The 20,400-nt window shown below is 43.7% G+C and overlaps 1 protein-coding gene across 3 annotated transcripts in view; it reads right to left on the bottom strand.

Annotated features, from left to right (window-relative positions):
* The window catches only part of cfap300 (cilia and flagella associated protein 300), a 42,932-nt gene extending 27,665 nt beyond the window's left edge, over positions 1-15,267 (bottom strand). For 2 of the 3 annotated variants that reach the window (XM_033022354.1, XM_033022355.1), the window contains exons 1-3: positions 14,921-15,267; positions 12,301-12,382; positions 10,697-10,772 (exon numbers count right to left, since the gene is read on the bottom strand). In XM_033022354.1, the coding sequence (XP_032878245.1) occupies positions 10,697-10,772; positions 12,301-12,382; positions 14,921-15,027 (265 nt within the window). In that variant the 5' untranslated portion in view covers positions 15,028-15,267. Of the gene's footprint in view, positions 1-10,696; positions 10,773-12,300; positions 12,383-12,610; positions 12,804-14,920 lie in introns of those variants that run through there. The other variant, XM_033022356.1, reaches the window with a different exon arrangement.
* Between the last annotated feature and the right edge of the window lie 5,133 nt (positions 15,268-20,400).

A 20,400-nucleotide genomic window follows, 5' to 3' on the forward strand; every position in this document is an offset into this window, starting at 1 on the left:
GCTGGTCCCCCAACGCAATATTCCACCTCTCCACCAATTCCAATATTGCTGGCCAATGAGGGTGGGGGGTGGCTTTCTGGAGCGTGTTGTTGTGGGCTGCAGGGAATGGTTTTCAGAGGGCTAGTATGGACATTGTGGGCCGAATGGATTTTTGGGCTGGCAGCTCAGTCAATGAGACCACACACACACACACACACACACACACACACACACACACACACACACACACACACACACACACACACACACACACACACACACACACACACACACACACACGGCGGTAAACTTTCTTGAATACTCACACGGCTGAGCGCGGCCTCTCCACTTTGGGGCTTCCGCTGTCAGCGGCACTTCCGCAATCAGCGCGACCTCTGCACTCACCAGAAATAACGCAATCAGCGTGACCTGTCCACTAAGCGGAAGTCACAAAATGAGCGGAACTTTTGAACCAAACAGTCGGACCTAATAAAACATTTATTTCTTCCAAACACAGTCGGACCTAATAAAGCATTGCAGTTTCAAGCACTGGCAGGACAGCAGGCCAAACAACTCAAGGCATTGTCATTAAGGGCTAACAAATCATTTATTGCAAGTACATTGCAGACTAACAGTTGAGTTGATTCACAGCTTAGAATGAGAGTCGTGGCCTCTCCCTCACGATCTTGCAGAGTGACTGAGTCATGTCCATGCATCCGGGGTTTCATAGTCCTGCCCACCCCCCCTCCCCCCCACCCGGAAGGGGCATTACCTTCATTGTGGTGATTGACAGGCGAGTGGATCTCAAGGTTTTTTTAAACACTCATAACTTTTTTATTTTTCATCGATGGGGAAAATCTTTGGGACCTGCTCAGCAGAGGAGAACTGTGAATGAGATGGCCCAAAATCATAGCGATATATGGTAGCGTTGTTTCTAAAATCAATATACAGCACAGACAGGAAGTGGTGAAGATGAGACTTTTAATTATATAGATGTCGCAACCTGAGAAGGCGCGCATATCATATGTCTTCTTCACCATCCTATCTACCTGTGTTATTTCTTTCAAGGAGCAATGACCATGAACTGCAAGGTCCTTCTGTTTAACAACATTCTTAGTGCCCTACCTTTTTCTGTATATGTCCTACTCCTACTCCCAAAATGCATTATCACACATTTGTCAGGATTAAATTTAATCTGCCACCACTTTGTCCCCACTCTGCCCAAATTCCATCTGATTTATATTTGTTATATAATCTTACACAACCTTCCTCATTAACCACAACACCACCAACTTTTGCGTCATATGCAAACTTACGAACCATATCTCCTTCACTAATAAGTCGCTAATAAATATCACAGACACAGGTGCGCCATTGGTCACAGACTTCCAATAATAAAATGAATATTCCACAACTACCCTCTGTTCCTATCACCTTCTCTAACTTCAGATAGCCTTTGCATTCTCTCTCCATCCCCTCCCCATTTCCAGTTCTCCCACCAGTCTTACTGCCTTCGCCTACATTATATCTATGTCCCATCCTCTCCCCTGACATCAGTCTGAAGAAGGGTCTCGTCCCTAAACGTCACCCATTCCTTCTCTCCAGAGATGCTGCCTCACCCGCTGAGTTACTCTTGCATTTTGTGTCTAGCTCCTATCACCAAGTCAGTTTTGGATCCAATTAGCTAACTCACCTTGAATCCCATATGCCTTATCCTTCTGGACCAGCCTATATGCGGGACATCGCCAAACGTCTTACTAAGGTCCATATCGACAAAGTCTACCACTCTTCATCAACCTTAGCACCTCGTCAAAAACTCAAATTAGTGATCTGGGATTTCTCCCACACAAAGCTGTGCTGACTATTGTTGATCAATTCCTGTCTTCCAAATGTACATAAATCCTATCCCTCAGGAATTTCTCCGGATTTTCAATAACTTTCCTACCATTGAAGAAAGACTCATTGGCGTGTGGTTACCTGGCTAATCCCATGCCCTTATTAAATGAAAGAACAACTTCAGCTATCCTTCGGTTTGTCCTATCTCTATTTTGTCTCCTGGTTCGCCACTGTTGTCAGAGTTTTCAGCAATTTGTTATGATGTCAGATACAAGGTTTTGATCATAGTCTCACTTTATTTATTATTTTTAATTTTCTATGGGACCAATGTTTACTTCAGCAACTATCTCTTGTTATATAAATGGAAGCTGTTTTTGCATTTAACACAAGCTCATTCACCTTATTCATTTTCTCCCACTAAATTATCTTTGGCGAATTTCTAAAATCTCTACAATCCTCTAACTTACTAGTCTTCACAACAAATGTTTTCTTTCAATTTGTTAACATCCTAGATAGACACAAAATGCTGGTAACTTAGCGGGACAGGCAGCATTTCTGGCACAGGCTCGGCAATCGTTTCGCTGAACACATCTGCTCAGTCTGCCTGGGCCTACGTGAACTCCCGGTTGATAAATAACATCCTAAACTTTATCTTTCCCCTTTAACTGAGATCATAATCTGAAATCATGATCATATTGCTGCACTGCAGCATGATTTGTTTTGGATAACCTACACACTGCTTTTAATTATAGAGCAGATGAAGTTTCAGATGGGGCTTTTTCAGGAAATTCTTCTTCTAACTATAATCAAAATGTCAAATAGAATTGTATATGCTTTGAAACAAGCAAATATGGAATGCTTCAATCGTTATTTCAATATGTCTAAATAGATGATCTGTGGTGGTCAGGTAGCATGTGTCTTGGTATAGACTGTAGAGAATTCACTGAAGTCTGAATGGTCATGAATGCAGATCTCACCAACAAAAGCAGATTGTCAATTAAGGGTTCAGGCAAGGACAAGTATCTCTGACAAGGACAAGGTCATTGAGAATATAGCAAAACCAGAAAAAAGTGGGAATAGTCAGCAGGTCAGGTAATATCTGTGGAAGAGTAACAACTTCTAAGTTTCAGACCAGTAATTTTGCATTAGCTGTGGAAGAAAATAAAGTATTGCTTAAAATGTTCATAAGAAGGGAGAAATGAAAGAAAAAACATAATAGACCTATGACAGGACGAATGGAGTATATTAAATTATAAAATGCATGATAAAAGACACTTGAGTACATTGGGACAATTAAGAAAACAAATGTTAGATCTAAAGAAGTTAAAAAGGGGTATTGGAGAATAACAACATTTATATGTCCCACTTTTTCTCAATCCTTTGCTGCAGGAGAGTTAAGATTGTTTATGTGTCTGATCTATTAAATGGAAGAACCAGAGCTCCTGAATACAGATTGATGATTTCCAAATAGAAAAAAATATATAGAAGGCAAAATAAAGAAGGTAAAATAAAGATAAAACATGTTTCAACTGTGATCTCAACAACAGCAATTTCAAATATAAAACTTCATTTCTCATAACTTTGGAGTGAAAAATAAAAGAAGAAAACGTATTTAAAAACCTCAGGACAAAGCCACTGGCCAATATCCACCATAGCCCCACAGATACCAATAGCTATCTCTGACACATTCCACCTCCCAGTTGCTCTGCCTCTGCTGTATCCGTTCAGATGACTTTTTACACCTGTGTCTCTTGGATGTCTTCCTTTATTATTAACCATGGCTCTCAATCCCCCCCTCCATTATTTCCTGCTAACATTCCACATGTCCTAACTTTTATAATATCCACTCCTTTCAATTATATTTCAGCACCTGACACATTTTCCCCTCCCCTTTCAGGAAATTTTGTAGGGATTGTTCTGTTTGTGACATAACATTTCCCATGCCACCAGAGGAGATGAACTCCTGCCCTGTGGCTTCATCCAACCCAGCTTGCCAGGGACTCAACAGCCCTACCACACGAAAAACAGGAATTTATTTACATTTACTCCAGTCTAGTTTATTGCATTTGGACTCACAATCTGTCACACTCTTTATCTATTCTTTTTAAAGCACTTTTTCTTGGGAGATACCTGCAGGGCTTTGGAATTGGGCTCACCCAGCCAGCAACCAAAAGTTTTATTTTAAATATTGTGTTACTCCATCTGAAACAAGGGAAACCATGTAAGCTTTAATGCAAGATGATCCTTCTAGGAAAACTGGAGGAATTACCTTTTGTAGTTGGAACATTAGGGGCGTTAATGAGCCAATTAAAAGGGGTAAGGTCTTAGCCCATTTAAAATCAATTAATGCTGATATAATATTTTTACAGGAGACGCATCTCAAGGATGGAGCTCATAACAGGCTGAAGGCTAACTGGATTGGCCAACTATATCATTCTACTTTTCTTTCTAAAGCTAGAGGTACTGCAATTATAATTTGTAAAGGCATACCATTCAAACACAAAGCCACTAAAACCGATAAGGAGGGTAGGTACATTATAGTATCTGGGGAGTTATATTCAACCCCACTTACTATGGTGACTATCGACGCCCCCAATTTTGACAACCCACAGTTTTTTAGTAAAATAATTAATGTAATCTCAGACTTCACCCAGCAAAATCTGATAATTGGAGGAGACTTCAACTGTGTTCTGGACCAATAACTGGATAAATTCTCACACCAAAGGAGATATAATACAAAATCATAATCTAGGGAACTCCTAAACACTTATATAAAAAACACAAATATAATCGTTGTATGGAGGATTGCAAATCCATCCGGAGAGAATATTCTTTTTATTCAGCCATGCATAAAACGTATACACGTATTGATTATTTTCTGGTGGACACAAAACTAATCCCTTTTACAACAAATCCCAAATATCATAATAATATTATTTCCGATCATTGTCCATTAACATTCTCCTTAAAATGAGAAGGAATGCGTAATAAAAAAATGTTCTGGAGATTTATTCCTCAAATATTAACCGATCCAGCTTGCTGTGAATATTTGAATCAACAGATGGAATTATTTTATGAGACAAATGACACACCAAGTATTTCGGCCTCTTTATTATGGAAATCTTTTAAGGCCTTTATTAGAGGTTCTATTATCTCATATCAAGCGTATCAAAAAAAAAAAAAACACGATGGAACAATTGGAATTAGAAGAACAGATTAGACAGCTTGATTTAGAAAATGCTACCGATCCTTCTATTGACAAACATAATAAGATAGCTGTATTAAAATTTAAGTTAAATCAAATTCTCTCTGCAAAAGTTATCAAGTTATTTCAATATACTAAGCAAAAAAACTTTGAATTCGGTGATAAACTGCACAAACCTGGCACGTCAGTTGAGAAAAATGGAAAAAGATCATACCATTCAAAAAATTTGATCAGAAAAAGGTGAGCTGCTTATACTCCCTCAAGATATCAATGAAAGATTTTTACAATTCTATCAAAATTTATACACATCTAAAACTTCAGTAGAAACGATAAAGATTAAAAACTTTAAAGAACAGACGTTACCACAAACTTTAGCCGAATCAACTATTACACTGATACCCAAAAAAGATAAGGATCTCGATGAGCCAGGATCATATAGAGCAATAGCTCTTTTAAATACAGATCAGAAAATATTAGCTAAAACCCTGGCAAGAAGACTAAGTATGTTAGTAAATTAATACACCCTGATCAAACTAGGTTTATACCCAAGAGACACTCGTTCAATAACTTGAGATGCCTGCTTAATATAATGTGCTCATACAGAACGATAAAAGACATCAATTATTTCCTTAGACGCAGAAAAAGCATTTGACCAAGTAGAATGGGAATATCTCTTCACAGTATTGCAAAAATTTAAACTAGGCAAAAACTTTATTTCATGGATAAAGTTGTTACATAACAATCCGACTGCCAGAATACTGACTAATCAAACACTCTCACCTAAATTTCAATTATCCAGGGGCAATAGACAAGGGGGTGCATTATCACCACTGTTATTTGCCCTTGCGATTGAACCCTTAGCTGAAAGTATGAATACATCCGAGCATTCAAGGCTATAATACTAAATATTCTAATAATAAGATATCGTTGTATGCAGACAATGTACTATTATATATTACCAACTCCCAACTCAGTATCCCAAATATACTAAATCTTATAGAACAATTTGGCTGCTTTTCAGGGTATAGAATAAACTGGAACAAAAGTGAAATTATGTCGATAAAACCTCAAGACCCAACACACCTTCTAAAATTTCCCTTTAGAATTGCTATGGAAAAATTTAAATATCTTGGAGTTTACGTGACTAGAAAATATTCTTCCTTATTTCAAGCAAATTTTCCACCATTAATCACCAAATTAATGCCCTTATTCAATTTTGAAAAACACTTCCGATTTCCCTTATAGGTAGAATAAATGCCATAAAGATGATTTTCCTTCCACAAATCCTATACTTATTCAATCAATACCGATTTTTCTCCCTAAAAACTTTTTTAAAAAGCTTGACTCTGCGATTACAAACTTTATCTGGGATTACAAAACTCACAGAATTCACAAACGACATTTATGCAAACCTAAAGAAATCGGCGGACGGGCTTTCCTTAATTTTCCTTTCTATTACTGGGCAACTAATATTAAAAATGTAATTTATTGGATGGACGATACATGCCAACAAGTAAACTGGTTAAAAATGGAGAGGGAAGATTGTTTGCCTTTCAATATAGGCGCAATTATTTGCCTTTCAATATAGGCGCAATTATTTGCCTTTCAATATAGGCGGATGAGGGAGTTCTCTGCTGCCCCGGCGCCGACGGCACGAACTCCCCGGGCACCGTGAGTGGCGACCCATAAACGAGCTCCGTTGAGGATGAGGCCAAGTCCTCCTTAGGAGCAGTCCGGATGCCCACCAAGACCCACGGCAGCTCGTCCATCCAGTCCGGGCCGGAGAGTCGCGCCTTCAGCGCTGCCTTGAGCTGCCGGTGGAACCTCTCCACCAGGCCGTTAGCTTGCGGGTGATAGGCTGTGGTGTGGTGCAGCCGCACACACAACAAGTGAGCCATGGCCGACCACAGCTCGGAGGTGAACTGTGGCCCCCGGTCCGAGGAGGTGTGCACTGGCACCCCAAAGCGAGCAATCCAGTGCGCGGACAACGCACGAGCGCACGTAGCCGTTGACGTGTCGGCCAGTGGTATGGCCTCCGGCCACCGCGTGAAGCGGTCCACCACCATGAGGAGGTGGGCAATGCCCCGGGATGGCGGGAGAGGCCCCACTATGTCCACGTGGAAATGGTCGAAATGCCGGTGAGGTAGACCAAACTCCTGGAGGGGCGTCCGGACATGGCGCTGGATCTTCGCCGTCAGGCACGGAATGCAGGTGCGAGCCCAGTGGCCAACCTGCTTGCGCAGACCGTCCCACATGAACCGAGTGGTCACTAGTGCCGTCGTCGCCCGGATTGATGGGTGAGCCAGACCGTGGATAACATCGAAAACCCTCCGGCGCCAGGCGGCAGGGACGATGGGGCGCGGCTGACCGGACGACACATCGCACAAGATCATTGCCTCTCCAGGACCGAGAGGGACACCCTCGAGGTGAAGGCCGGAGATGGCAGTCCGGTAGGCGGGCATCTCACCGTCCATGAGCTGCGCCTCCACCAGGGCAGAATAGCAAATTCCGGACACGGCGTCGATGGCGGGACGGGATAATGCGTCGGCCACCCAGTTCTCTTTCCCCTCGAAGTAGCGGATGGAGGTGGTGTATTCGAAGTTGTAAGCCAACTGCCGCTGCTGTCGTGCGGACCAGGGGTTGGAAACCTTCGCCAGGGCGAAAGTGAGCGGCTTGTGGTCTGTGTAGGCGGCCCTCCAGGAAGTAGCGGAAGTGGCGCACTGCCAGGGACAGAGCCAGAAGCTCGCGATCGAACGCGCTGTACTTAGTCTGAGTGCTGTTGAGGTGCCGGCTGAAGAAGGCCAGGGGCCGCCATCCCCGTCCGTCAGTTGTTCCAGCACGGCACCAACCGCCAACTGCGAGGCGTCCACCGTAAGGGCAGTCGGGCCATCTTCCCGCGGGTGCACCAGCAGTGCAGCCCGAGCAAGGGCCTCCTTCGCGCCGTCAAATACTGCCACCCCCTCGTTGGTCCACTCGACGTCCTTATGCCCACCCGCCAGAAGTTGATACAGTGGCCGCATGATGTGGGCCGCGGATTGCACAAAACGATGATAAAATACCACCATCCCGACAAACCTGCAGGCCGCACACAGAGTATGGACGGGGAAACCGACGGATGGCGTCGACCCTATCCGGCAGGGGAACTGCGCCTTGCAAAGTCATGGGGTGGCCGAGGAAGTTGATGTTGGTTACCCCAAAATGGCACTTGGCGCGGTTGACAGCCAAACTATGCTCGCTGAGCCGCTGACAGAGCTGCCGGAGGTGGGTGCAATGCTCCTGCCACGAGCGGCTCGCTACCAGGATGTCGTTGAGGTAGACAAAAACAAACTCAAGGCCACGACACACCCTGTCCATCAACCATTGGAATGCCTGCGCAGCGTTCTTAAGGGCGAACGGCATCCGCATGAATTCTTACAACCCGAACGGCGTGATGATTGCTGTCTTGGGTACATCCTCCGGGTGGACCGGGATCTGGTTATAACCCCGTACCAGATCAACTTTGGAGAATATAGTAGCCCCGGCCAAATGGGCGGTGAAGTCCTGGATGTGGGATATCGGTCTGCGGTTGTTGCGGCATTCAGCCGCCGATAATCCCCGCAAGGTCGCCAGCCCCCGCTTGCCTTAGGGACCATGTGGAGTGGGGACGCCCATGGGCTATTTGAAGGGCGGACGATCCCCAAGGACTCCATTGTGTGGAACTCCTGCCGTGCCAGACGTAGTTTATCCGGCGGCAGTCTGCGTGGCGGCGTGGACCAAGCGCTGACGCCTGATGTCCACCAGGAGGGAATGCACCCGGAGGAAGTCAGCACCGAGCAACGGTTGGGAGACATCAGCGAAAGTGAACCGCCACGAGAAATGGCAGTAGCCGAACACGATCGGGACCATGAGAACCCCATACATGCGGATGGGGCTGCCATTCGCCACAGTGAGGACGGGCCCCCGCTTACCAGAACGAATGTCGGCCAGCAAAGGGGGCAGGACCCTCAGCTCCGCCCCGGTATCAACAAGGAAGCGGGTCCCGGAGCGCCGATCCCAGGCGAAGAGGCGGTGAATCTGGCCGGCCACCGGGGGGACTATTGGCAGTCGGCCCAGGCATTTCCCATGAACGTGCACGGCTGGCAGCATTGCCGTGCTGCAGCACCCCACGCTGGTGGTAATAGACAAGCGCCTCCTGCTGGTGGCGCTTGGAGCTTGCTCATTGTAAGCGGATGTATGCCGGCAGCAGATGGAGGGAGGTAGACTCGAACATTAGGTACGGCGTGTGCCCATCCAGGAGCGCGACCATCTCGTTTAGGAGGCTTGATGGCCGCCAGTCGTCTAGGCCCTCCATATGAAGGAGCCTGGCAGCACACTCCATCCTGCTGAGCCCATAAATCAGGAGCAGGAGCTCCTTAAGGCCGAGGTATTTCTCAGTGGCCGGGGGGGCTGCGAGGAAGTCTGTGACCTCTCCGGCCGTGTCCTGGTCAAGGGCCCCCACCAGGTAATAGAAACGAGTGTCATCTGCTGTCATGCCCCGCAGGTGGAATTGGGCCTCCGCCTGCTGAAACCAGATGTGCGGCCGGGCGATCCAGAAGGTGGGTAACTTCACCGAGACCGTGTCGAGAGACAGGGCCGGGTCGGCATTTGAGGAGGATAGTTGGGAAGAAAGTCTTCTATATACACACTACTGTTCTCTTAGTGTTAGGCACTCGCTAATACAATTTAAAATACTGCATAGACTTTATTATTCAAAGTCTAAATTGAATTAGATCTTCCCAAATGTCTCTCCTATTTGTGATAAATGTCTCCTCCAAGAAGCAACCATAACCCATTCCTTTGCTTCCTGTACAAAATTACAAAACTCTGGAGGGGAATTTTTGATATCTTTTCTAAAATACTTTAAATAAAATTGGACCCCGGCATAAAATTGATCACACCAGGTATGTCAGAGGCCTGTTCTGAGCTAACATTATTTCAAAGACGTTTCCTTAACTATGGCCTGATAAGGGCGATAAAAATGAATACTTAAATCTTGGAATCAGACAACAGTCCCTACAGTGAAGATGTGGATCACAAACATGTCTGAGACACTACATCGGGAAAACATTAGGCTTGTCTTGGCTGAAAAACCAGATCAATTTCTCAAGACCAAATTCAGATTCACCAAATTCTTACAAGAATAGCATGGTGCAACACAAATTTAAATTTAAATCCGATGCTGGGCTGGGTGAGGTGGGGGGGGGGGGGGGGGGGGGGGGGGGTGTTGGGGGGACGAGTGGCAGGTACATCTCCACCTTTCTTTTTCTCTTTTCTTATTTCTTTATTTTTCGGCCACACTACTTTGGTAGTTTAGGGGTCTTTCCTTTGTTCTTTATCGAGCTATCTTTTCACTTTTTCCCTTTCTTGTTCTCTTTTTCTTTTCTTTTTTCATTGTCAGGTTATTAGGTTAATAATGAAGCTGTACAATAATTGTATAATTTTAGATGCCGAATGTTTTATCTTTGTACAATTGCTTCTAATAAAAATAAAAAATAAAAAAAATAATTTAAAAAGTATTACCAGCAATTCTGTTTTTTAATTTAAAATGGCAACATTTAGTTCAATTCAGATTCACATTTACATCAGATCACATATATGTTTACATGGACTGGTGTTTTCCTGACAACAACCTTTGTGCCAAACATACATTCATCATACCTAGAGTTGTCCATTCACAAGTTGAAGGCGAGATCATTTTAAGATTGGCCACAACATTGAGATCCTTGAAAAATGCCTATGGATTTATACAAGATAAACATATTTTATAAATTGATAAATGCTAAATTACTTTGTAAATTTTAAGCTAGCTTGTGCATTTTTAAATTAATATACTGCCTATAATGTATTTTAAGATCATATTGATGAAATAAGATGCTATATGAAAACTGTTTTTGGTGTGTTGCTATCATTGCTCTACACAGATTAATTTTAACTGCAGCTCTTTCAGCTGAATTTGGTATGCCAGCGAGGATTCTCATGAACTTCTGCAGGTGTACAGTAGAGAGCATATTAACTGGTTGCATCACAGCCTGGTTCGGCAACTTGAATGCCTAGGAGCGAAGAAAAGTGCAAAAAGTTGTGAACACACTCATTTTACCCCGGTCATTGGGAAGAAGGTACAGGGAGCCTGAAAACTGTAACATCCTTCCAGGATCAGGAACAGCTTCTTCCCTACAGCCATTCGGCTATAAACACTGCAACCTCAACTGCAGGCTATTACTGTTATTATTGCACTATTATCATTTGTTTGTTTTTTATGTGTACGTGTAGGAAAATAGTATGGAATTGATAAGCATGCAAGAGCGAATATGTTACAGGAAAGTGAGCGGAGGAATGAGATTAATCTGAGAGCTGGCATGTTGATGGCCTGAGTGGCCTCTTTTTCTGCTATGAGAAATAATATAACAATGTAAATATATAAGGTGTGGATGATGATATCTAGTGTTCAATCAATTGTTCCACAAATTGGAACCTTGAGACATGGGGACTTTGGAAATCCAAGGAGCATGCTCAGAGATTGGAGTCTTTGATAAGAGATCAAGGCCAAAATAGCTGGAAAAAGTGGTGCGGTGAAGGAAAAAGTTGAGTGTACTGGTGGGAGATTGGAATGAGAGAAGCTTACTTTGAAAAAATGTCAAAGTGAACCGCCCTGAGTCAGGATTCTACTACCGGGTTGGAATCTGCTAAGGGACGTTCCCTTTAAATCATGTCACCACTCTATCCCATAATTATTAGAAAGCATAAATGTTCAAAAGAACATACTTAGATGCTTTTAATTAAAACTATTAAATCATTCTGTATTTCTCGTCCTGTATATAGGCAAGTAATCCTTTAGTGATGCAATCTTTTAGTCGAATATATTGGTGCACACACACTGCCATGCTAAATTTTGAATAGAATTGATGCAGTGCAAACAACACTAATTAATGTAAACAATTATCATTTTTATATTGATACGAATAAGACTATTCAGGGGGAGATTACTCTTACAGAATTATTCTGAACTGACATTTGAAAGGATAATTGTGCAGAAATTATGCATTTGATATAAGAAAAACAATAACTGCAAGAGATGAACGAGTACAAAATAAGGATTATTACTAAATCAATAAATCAAAGAAAGCTCTTTAAAATTATGTTCTCACCAAATGAGATTCTCTTGCAGATATCTGAAGCAACAATTTAGATGCCAAAAATAGCATGAGCAAATATATAGCTTGGCAGTTTATAAGAAAAGATAATGAAAATACAGCAGTACTCACCTGTACAAATGTATCTTTATCATAAGGCTGAAAGTATTCATCAAAACTGAAAGCTTGGACTATGATCCTACCCTGCATTGACCTAACGGGATAGAAAGGTAAATACTGAGCAAAAAGGAAAATTACTTTATTAGAATTATCCTTAGCATCAAGCATTTAAAAAAAAAAATAATAATTTAGTCTGACTTAAAATAATGAGCTCCCAAGTCAGGTAATTTTATTTTAAAAGTACTCTCTTCAAAACCACTTAATCTAGAGGGTGCATTGTGGGCATCCATTAAGTATAAAGATGTATGACAATAATTCCCACCGATATGGTCATCAGGGACACCCAGCAGTTTCCTTGACTTCCCACATTGTGCAAGAAGAATATTGCATCATTCTATCTGTCACTACGTCTGCACTGAAACCAAGAGAGAAAAAAAAACACAACAATCACACACAAGAAACAGCAGACCACATCTTTAGCTCCTGCGACCCTTTGCTCAGTTTTTGCTCAGCTTTCTCGCCAAAGCATCCTGAGCTGAGCTAAACCATCACACTTAACCTCCACACAGATTTACTCCCAACACGGCCACTCCACAGCACTTTGTTTTCTTTTTATTGGCTGCACAATTAGGCAATTTTGATCAGTCAACAAATCCACCAGCTGCCTTGTGAAATTTCCCTTTGCTGCTCTGACACTGAAGGTGACTGTGGAAGTGGTTAGAAGTTCCAGCGGACAGCAAATTCTCATTCTCACAGACCAGCAGGAACACAAGCATAATGTTGGAAGAAGGGCTGCCAAATGGGAATGCTCATTTCTCTTCAAATAATTTTTGCATTTCCATTCAAGTTTTGTATTTGTTTTGGTATTGGTTTATTATTTTGTGTGTTATCTAGGCTAATCATACATACAGTGTTCTAGCTACAGAGAAAATGCAGTTAAAAAATTGCAAGGGCCACCACAAAGTAGTGGGAAATTCATCCTTAGCACATGAGATGGTTTGTTCAAGAGCTCTTTTCCCAGCCTATGCACAAAAGCCCTGGTTGTCCTGATGAAGCTAATGACTCCAGGATTGGCTGTACAAGGGCCCGTACAAGGTATACTGGGAGATCAGTATAGCATATGAAAGGTCCAAACAATCCTATGATAACAGCAGGGAAGAAGCTGTTCTTGAATATGTGTTTTCAAGGTTTTTATAATTCTGCCCAACAGAAGAGAAAATGACTGGGGTTCGAGTCATCCTTGAAGCCTTAATATCCCAGACTTTAACTAGATTCATGCAACAAAAAAGCAGGCCATACAATCAATGAGGCTTTGATAACAATAGTCAATGAGAACAGACCCCATGCATTGTTAACATACATTATATGGGTAAATGAACAGTCACAGCTGAATATGGACATACACCAGAAACTACCTGGCCCCTCATTCATGTGCTCAACCAGAATTTCAGTTAGCTTCTAAAGAATGCAACAAACATTTGATTTTGGCAGTAAAAGAATGGGGTGTGACCAAAGCGAACAACTTGATCAAAGCGATCACAGACACACCAGTTAGTTGGCCAGGCTTCCTTGGCAGGACTCTTGTAAGCCCCCAAATAACTCATCCACTCAACAGGGGGTCCATGTTACAAAGCCTGACCAGGATTCCAAAGCATTTCTCCTAACTGATCCTTATCAAGGTTACAAACTTATGGCAGAAAAGAAGCCAACAGGATCTGTGACTATGAGCAACATATAATTATTGTAAATGAAGAATACAAACTCCCTGTGCAATCTGTACAAGCTGAACCCTGCCAAGAAGACATATGAATGGTTTTGGGTAACTAAACTATAGATTTATAATCTTCAGACCAGATTTCTCTGAAGCCTCTGCTAAAGCGAAGAATGACTTCAAGGACTCATGAACCTTTGTCACACACTCTGCAGCTACAAATTGAGACCTGAATAGAAATGCATGCAGAGCCCGGAGATGGTATTTATGCTCTATCCTGCCAAATGTCTTCTCCTGGTCCAGAAGAAGTGGGACTGGCAGACCACCCCTCTGAGAAAGCCTGGATAGAGTGGATATGTAGAAGATTCCACTAGTGGGAGAGTCTAGGACCACATCATAGTCTCAGAATTAAAGGACGTTCCTCCATTAGGAAGGAGATGAGGAGGAATTTCTATAGTCAGAGGGTGGTGAATCTGTGGAATTCATTGCCACAGAAGGCCGTGGAGGCCGTCAATGGCTTTTTAAAGGCAGAGATAGATAGATTCTTGGTTAGTCTGGTAGGGTCTCGACCCAAAACGTCAATCATTGCTTCTCTCCAGAGATGCTGCCTGTCCCGCTGAGTTACTCCAGCATTTTGTGTCTATCTATTTAACCAGCATCTCTGCAGTTACTTCTTTCCTACATAGATTCTTGATTAGTACAGGTGTCGGGGATTATGGGGAGAAGGCAGGAGAATGGGGTTAGGAGGGAGAGATAGATCAGCCATGATTGAATGGCGGAGTTGACGAGTAGACCAATTCTGCAACTATTACATGAAAATTAACCCCATTCTGCCCTCCTATCACTTATGAACACTGGCCTGGCCTCGTCCTCTGTGACCCTGCTCCGTTTACACTGCCCACCCTCCCCCGCGGCTTTTACCATTTCGCCAGAAGATCGCTGTTTTTTCTCTCCTGCATGAAGTTCATCTTCTTGTTGCTCAGATGCCTGAAAGTAAACGCGGGCTTGATGTCTCTGTCTGCCGCCATGCTCCTAGCGTTGGCCGGTTGCTAGGAGACGGCCGTCCGAGCCTGGTTCCTTCCCCCGGCTCCTGGCGCCGTGACGACAGTTCCTGCCTCCTGGCCGGGCTCACCCGCACCTGGACACTGGTGTCTGTAATTGTCACCCGAGACACGTTCGCCCCTAAAGGTGGAGGCAGGAGACCACAATCCCGACAAATCAAAGATGTCTAATGTCTTCTTGACCCGCAACTGCAGAGTATGTTTGCGTTTTACGTGTGACATCGCTTATGTAAAAGCATTTATGTATAAGCATTTAATGATCACATCTATATCTTAGAAAATAACAGAAAAATAGGTGCAGGAGTACTAGGCCATACTGCCCTTCGAGCCAGCACCTCCAGCCAATTATATATTTCTCCTAAACGCATCACTTCACATTTATCGGGATTGGAATTCATTTGTCAATTGCATTTCAATTTTACAAGATGTCTCTACATTTTCCTTTGTACTAATTATAGTCCTGAATTTGTGTAATCTGCGAGATTTGATAATGTGCTCCTGGTGCCTGGACTTTTCCCATTCTCCAGCTCTGACCTAATCTTTCTATTACAACTTGATGTATTCAAGAGAGAGTTAGATAGAGCTCTTAGGGCTAAAAGAATCAAGGGATTATAGGGAGAAAGCAGGAACGGGGTACTGATTTTGAATGATCAACCATGATCATATTGAAGGGCCGAATGGCCTACTCCTGCACCTATTTTCTATGTTTCTACCTTTAGTGGAAGAAACGTTTGACCATGGTTTATCTAAGAAACAAATACAATCCTGCATCAGTTCTTTTCCACTTTTTGATCTACTATTAACTGCTAAACAAGAAACTTGGCCGAAGAGTGATAGAAAATAGCACAAGATTGTATTCCTGAGAAAGACTGGTCGTCTGCAATGCTACATAAAGACCTATATAAATCCTAAATTTTATTTGACACATTTTTAATTCATTGATAGAATATGACAATCATCATTATTGATATATTTTGCCAATTCTTAAGTGGCAACCACCACAGCATTTGGACATTGGTACCAGCTATTGTAAATTGGCAGTAATTATGAATATAGCAGGGCATGTTTCTATATGGCTTTCCAAATGTACCTATCATTTGGCTTGTTACAAGAAATCTTATTGCTCAACATTTCTGCAACAACAAAGAAATATCTCCCATTCCTTGGCATCTCAAATTTTTAGGGAAACAATGGTTATCTTAATCTAGAGCTCAGCTAGGACCCATGAAATGGAAGTAGCCAAGGATGCCGATCACAGGATCTTTGCAGGATGCAGGGTCGGAAGAAGTGTAATTAACTTCATTAACCACTACTAATTTCCATCCTGCACACAAATTCACTTTGACCGTAAGGTCATAAGTGATTATAACTGATAAGAGCCGAATTAGGCCATTCGGCCCATCAAGACTATTCCACCATCTCTCCCTCCCAACTCCATTCTCCTGCCTTCTTCCCATAACCTCTGACACCTGTACTAATCAAGAGTCTATCTATCTCTGCCTTAAAAATATTAATCGACAGCCTCCACAACCTTCTGTGGCAAATAATTCCACAGATTCACCGCCCTCTGACTAAAGAAATTCCTCCTCATCTCCTTCCTAAAGGAACGAGCTTTAATTCTGAGGCGATGACCTCTAGCCCTAGACTCTCCCACTAGTGGAAACATCCTCTCCACATACACTCTATCCAGACCTTTCACTCTATGTTTCAATGAGGTTCCCCCTCATTCTTCTAAACTCATCTCCGACATCTCTCTACCATTTCTTGATCTCACCGTCTCCCTCACAGGAGATAGACTATCAACCGATATCTATTATATAGCTACTGACTCCCACAACTATTTAGATCACACTTCTTCCCACCCGGTCTCCTGCAAAGACTCTATCCCCTACTCACAATTCCTCCGTCTACGCCGAATCTGCGCCCGCGATGAGGTATTCCATACCAGGACATCTGAGGTGTCCTCATTCTTTTGGGAACGGGTGACCCTTCTCCCATCATGGATGAGGCCCTCACAAGGATCTCCTCAGTATCCCGCAGCTCCACTCTTGCTCCCCCTCCCCCCAGATGCAACAGGGACATGTGACGGTGTCCCCCTAGTCTTTACCATTCACCCTATCAGCCGTCACATACTGCACATAATCCTCTGACATTTACACCACCTCCAATGCGATCCCACCACTGGCCACATCTTCCCATCTACACCCCTTTCCACTTTCTGCAGAGACCATTCTCCCCGCAACTCCCTGGTTAACTTATCCCTTCCAATCCAAACCACCCATTCCCCAGGTACATTCCCCTGCAACCGCAGGAGATGCCACACCTGTCCCAATACCTCCTCTCTCGACTTCATCCAAGGGCCCTGACAGTCCTTTCAGATGAGGCAGAGGTTTACTTGCACCTCCTCCAACCTCATATACTATATCTGCTGTTCCAGGTGTGGACTCCTATATATCGGTGAGACCAAGTGCTCGGCGATCGTTTTACTGAACATCTCTGCTCATTACGCCTAAACTTACATGATCTTCCGGTTGTTTAACACTTTAATTCCCCCTCCCTTTGCCACACTAACCTTTCTGTCCTGGGCCTCCTGTGCCGTCAACTTGAGGCCCAATGCAAATTCGAGTAATAGCACCTCATATTTTGCATGAGCATCTTACAACTCAGCGGTATGAATGTCGACTTCTGTAACTTCAAGTAACTCTTGCTTTCCCTCTCTCTCTCTCCCTCCCCCATCCTGGTTCTCTGACCAGTTTGACTGTCTTACTGATTACATTTTATCTTCGTTGTCACCTTCCCCTAGTTAACAATGATCTATTCTACATTTTCCTTGAACCTCTTCCACTTTGATGTCTCGTTTTTACACCATACATTTCCATATCTCTGAGACTCCCTCTTCCCTGACTCTCAGTCTGAAGAAGGGTCTTGACTCAAAATGTCACCCATTCCTTCTATCCAGAGATGCTGCCTGTCCTGCTGAGTTACTCTGGCATTTTTTGTCTATCCCTAGCCACGATGGTTCTGTTCATCCTGGCCCTGTCAGGTACCAGGTTCTGGGATATGTGATTTGTGCAGGAAAATGACAAAGACCACCAGGGGCGCCGGGGAGATGGCTGCCCTGCCGGCAGTCAGTGCGTTTTTTCATTCTTTTTGTTATTTTTTAGGGTGTTAAAAGTTTGTTTTAATGTTCTTCGGTTTGTTTTATGTGAGGGAGGGGGGAGGGGATCGGGGGAAACTTTTTTTTTCAAGCTCTTACCTTCCCGGAGATGTGATTAATTTTTCGGATCACATTCTCCGGGCGCTCTGCGACCTTCCATCGATGGAGCTGGAAGCCTCCTTGGACTGTCATGAGCCCCACCGCGGGGCGTGGACAACATCGGAGCTGATCCCTTGCCTGGGATCACTCCCACCACAACCACCGCGGAATCAACATCAAGGGCTCGCAGTCTCGGGTGAGGCAAGTTGGGAGCTCCAACGTCGCGGTAGGTTCGACCAGCCCCGACGCGAGGTTCGATCGCCCGGCGCGGGGGAGCTGACATCCCCCCGATGCGGGAGCTTGATCGCCTCAACGTGGAGGGCACGAACGCCGCCGGCTACGGGAGTCAAGATCGTCCCGTCAACGGGGGCTCGAGGCCCACGACCGAGGAAGAACAGAAGGAAGAGACTTGAACTTTATTTCGCCTTCCATCACAGTGAGGAATGTGTAAGTCACTGTGGTGGATGTTCATGTTAAAATGTGTTTTTGAGTGATCTGTTGCTTTTTATTGTATGACTGACCTGGCCAATGAAATTCCTCATATGTTGCAAAACCTACTTGGCGAATAAAGTGTGATTCTGATTATGATTCTGATGATCTAATTGAATCGAGCAAGAGGGTACGAATGGCGTATATACTGTTCCTCATTATTATGGATGAATCCTGAACCTCACTGCCTGGCATGGTTTGAGATGGTCCTGAGGCCTGGCTGCAGGTGAGTCCAAAGGCTCAGCACCTGGAGTGCCCCAAGGTTTGGCATTGGAAAGCACCCAAGCCCAGGAAGTAAAGACTGGATGGACCCATCCATGGGGCCAAATGCTTTCCACAGGTAATATGCCATGCCCATTGACTATAATCTAATTTCAACACCCACATATCTAAATAATGCAGGAGTTCCCTACTACTTTCACAGGTTTTTTAGTTTTTTTAGTTTTAGAATTACAGCATGGAAACAGGCCCTTTGGCCCACCAAGTCTGCACCGACCAGCGATCCCTGCACATTAACACTATCCTACACACACTGGAGACAATTTACATTTAAACCAAGCCAATTAACCTTCAAACCTGTATGTCTTTGGAGTGTGGGAGGAAACCAAAGAACTTGGAGAAAACCCACACGGTCACGGGGAAAATGTACAAATTCCATACAGACAGCACCCATAGTTGGGATCGAACCCGGGTCTCCGGTGCTGTAAGTGCTGCAAGGCAGCAACTACCGCTGCGCCACCATGACACCCACATGCTCTCTATCTAGTTCAGCTCAGCTATCTTGGGGCTATCTACACCCATCTACTTCTTGACGTCAATGTGATGAATTGCAGGAATGTTTTCGAGAGAGTTTGATTTAGCTCTTAGGGCTAAGGGAATCAAGGGAATCAAGGGATATGGGGAAAAAGCCGGAACGGGGTACTGATTTTGGATAATAGCCATGATGATATTGAGTGGTGGTGCCGGCTTGAGGGGCCGAATGGCCTACTCCTGCACCAATTTTCCCTGTTTTTATGTAATCTGGAGATGTCACATCTGCCATTGCCTGAGGGAAGGTTGTATTCCAGGCATTTACAATATCTTCTCATCTCCTGCCTTTGGCCACAATTTAAAACTTGATCATCAACTCAAAATAACAATGTTAAATAGCCTTTGGCAATGGAACACACGAGCTGTGCAAGATCACTTTACAATCCATATGAAAACCTTACATTTCACATAACAAACCACACCAATGTAAACAGAATTCCTTTCCCCTGATTGGGAGACATAGTGTAGATTAACCCAACTCGTTGTACATAATTCAAGAAGGATTGCTGCAATGCCATCCGTCGAGTACTATGTGCAGTTTTTATGTGTGTACCTAAGGAAGGAGATATCAAAGCCTTGGTATCAATGCAACATTGTTTCACTAGATTCACTATGTTGAACAATTGAGTACACTCAATGGATTTTTGAAGAATGAGAGGGAATCCTATTGGGACAAACAGGTTTCTGAGAGGAATTGATACGGTAGATATTGTGAGGCCGTTGAGAAGATTTTTTCCTCGCACTGGGAATACAGAATTAAAGAGCATTGTCGTGGTATGAAGAAG

This window comes from Amblyraja radiata, chromosome 6 (assembly GCF_010909765.2).
Source record: "Amblyraja radiata isolate CabotCenter1 chromosome 6, sAmbRad1.1.pri, whole genome shotgun sequence".
Lineage (NCBI taxonomy): Eukaryota > Metazoa > Chordata > Chondrichthyes > Rajiformes > Rajidae > Amblyraja > Amblyraja radiata.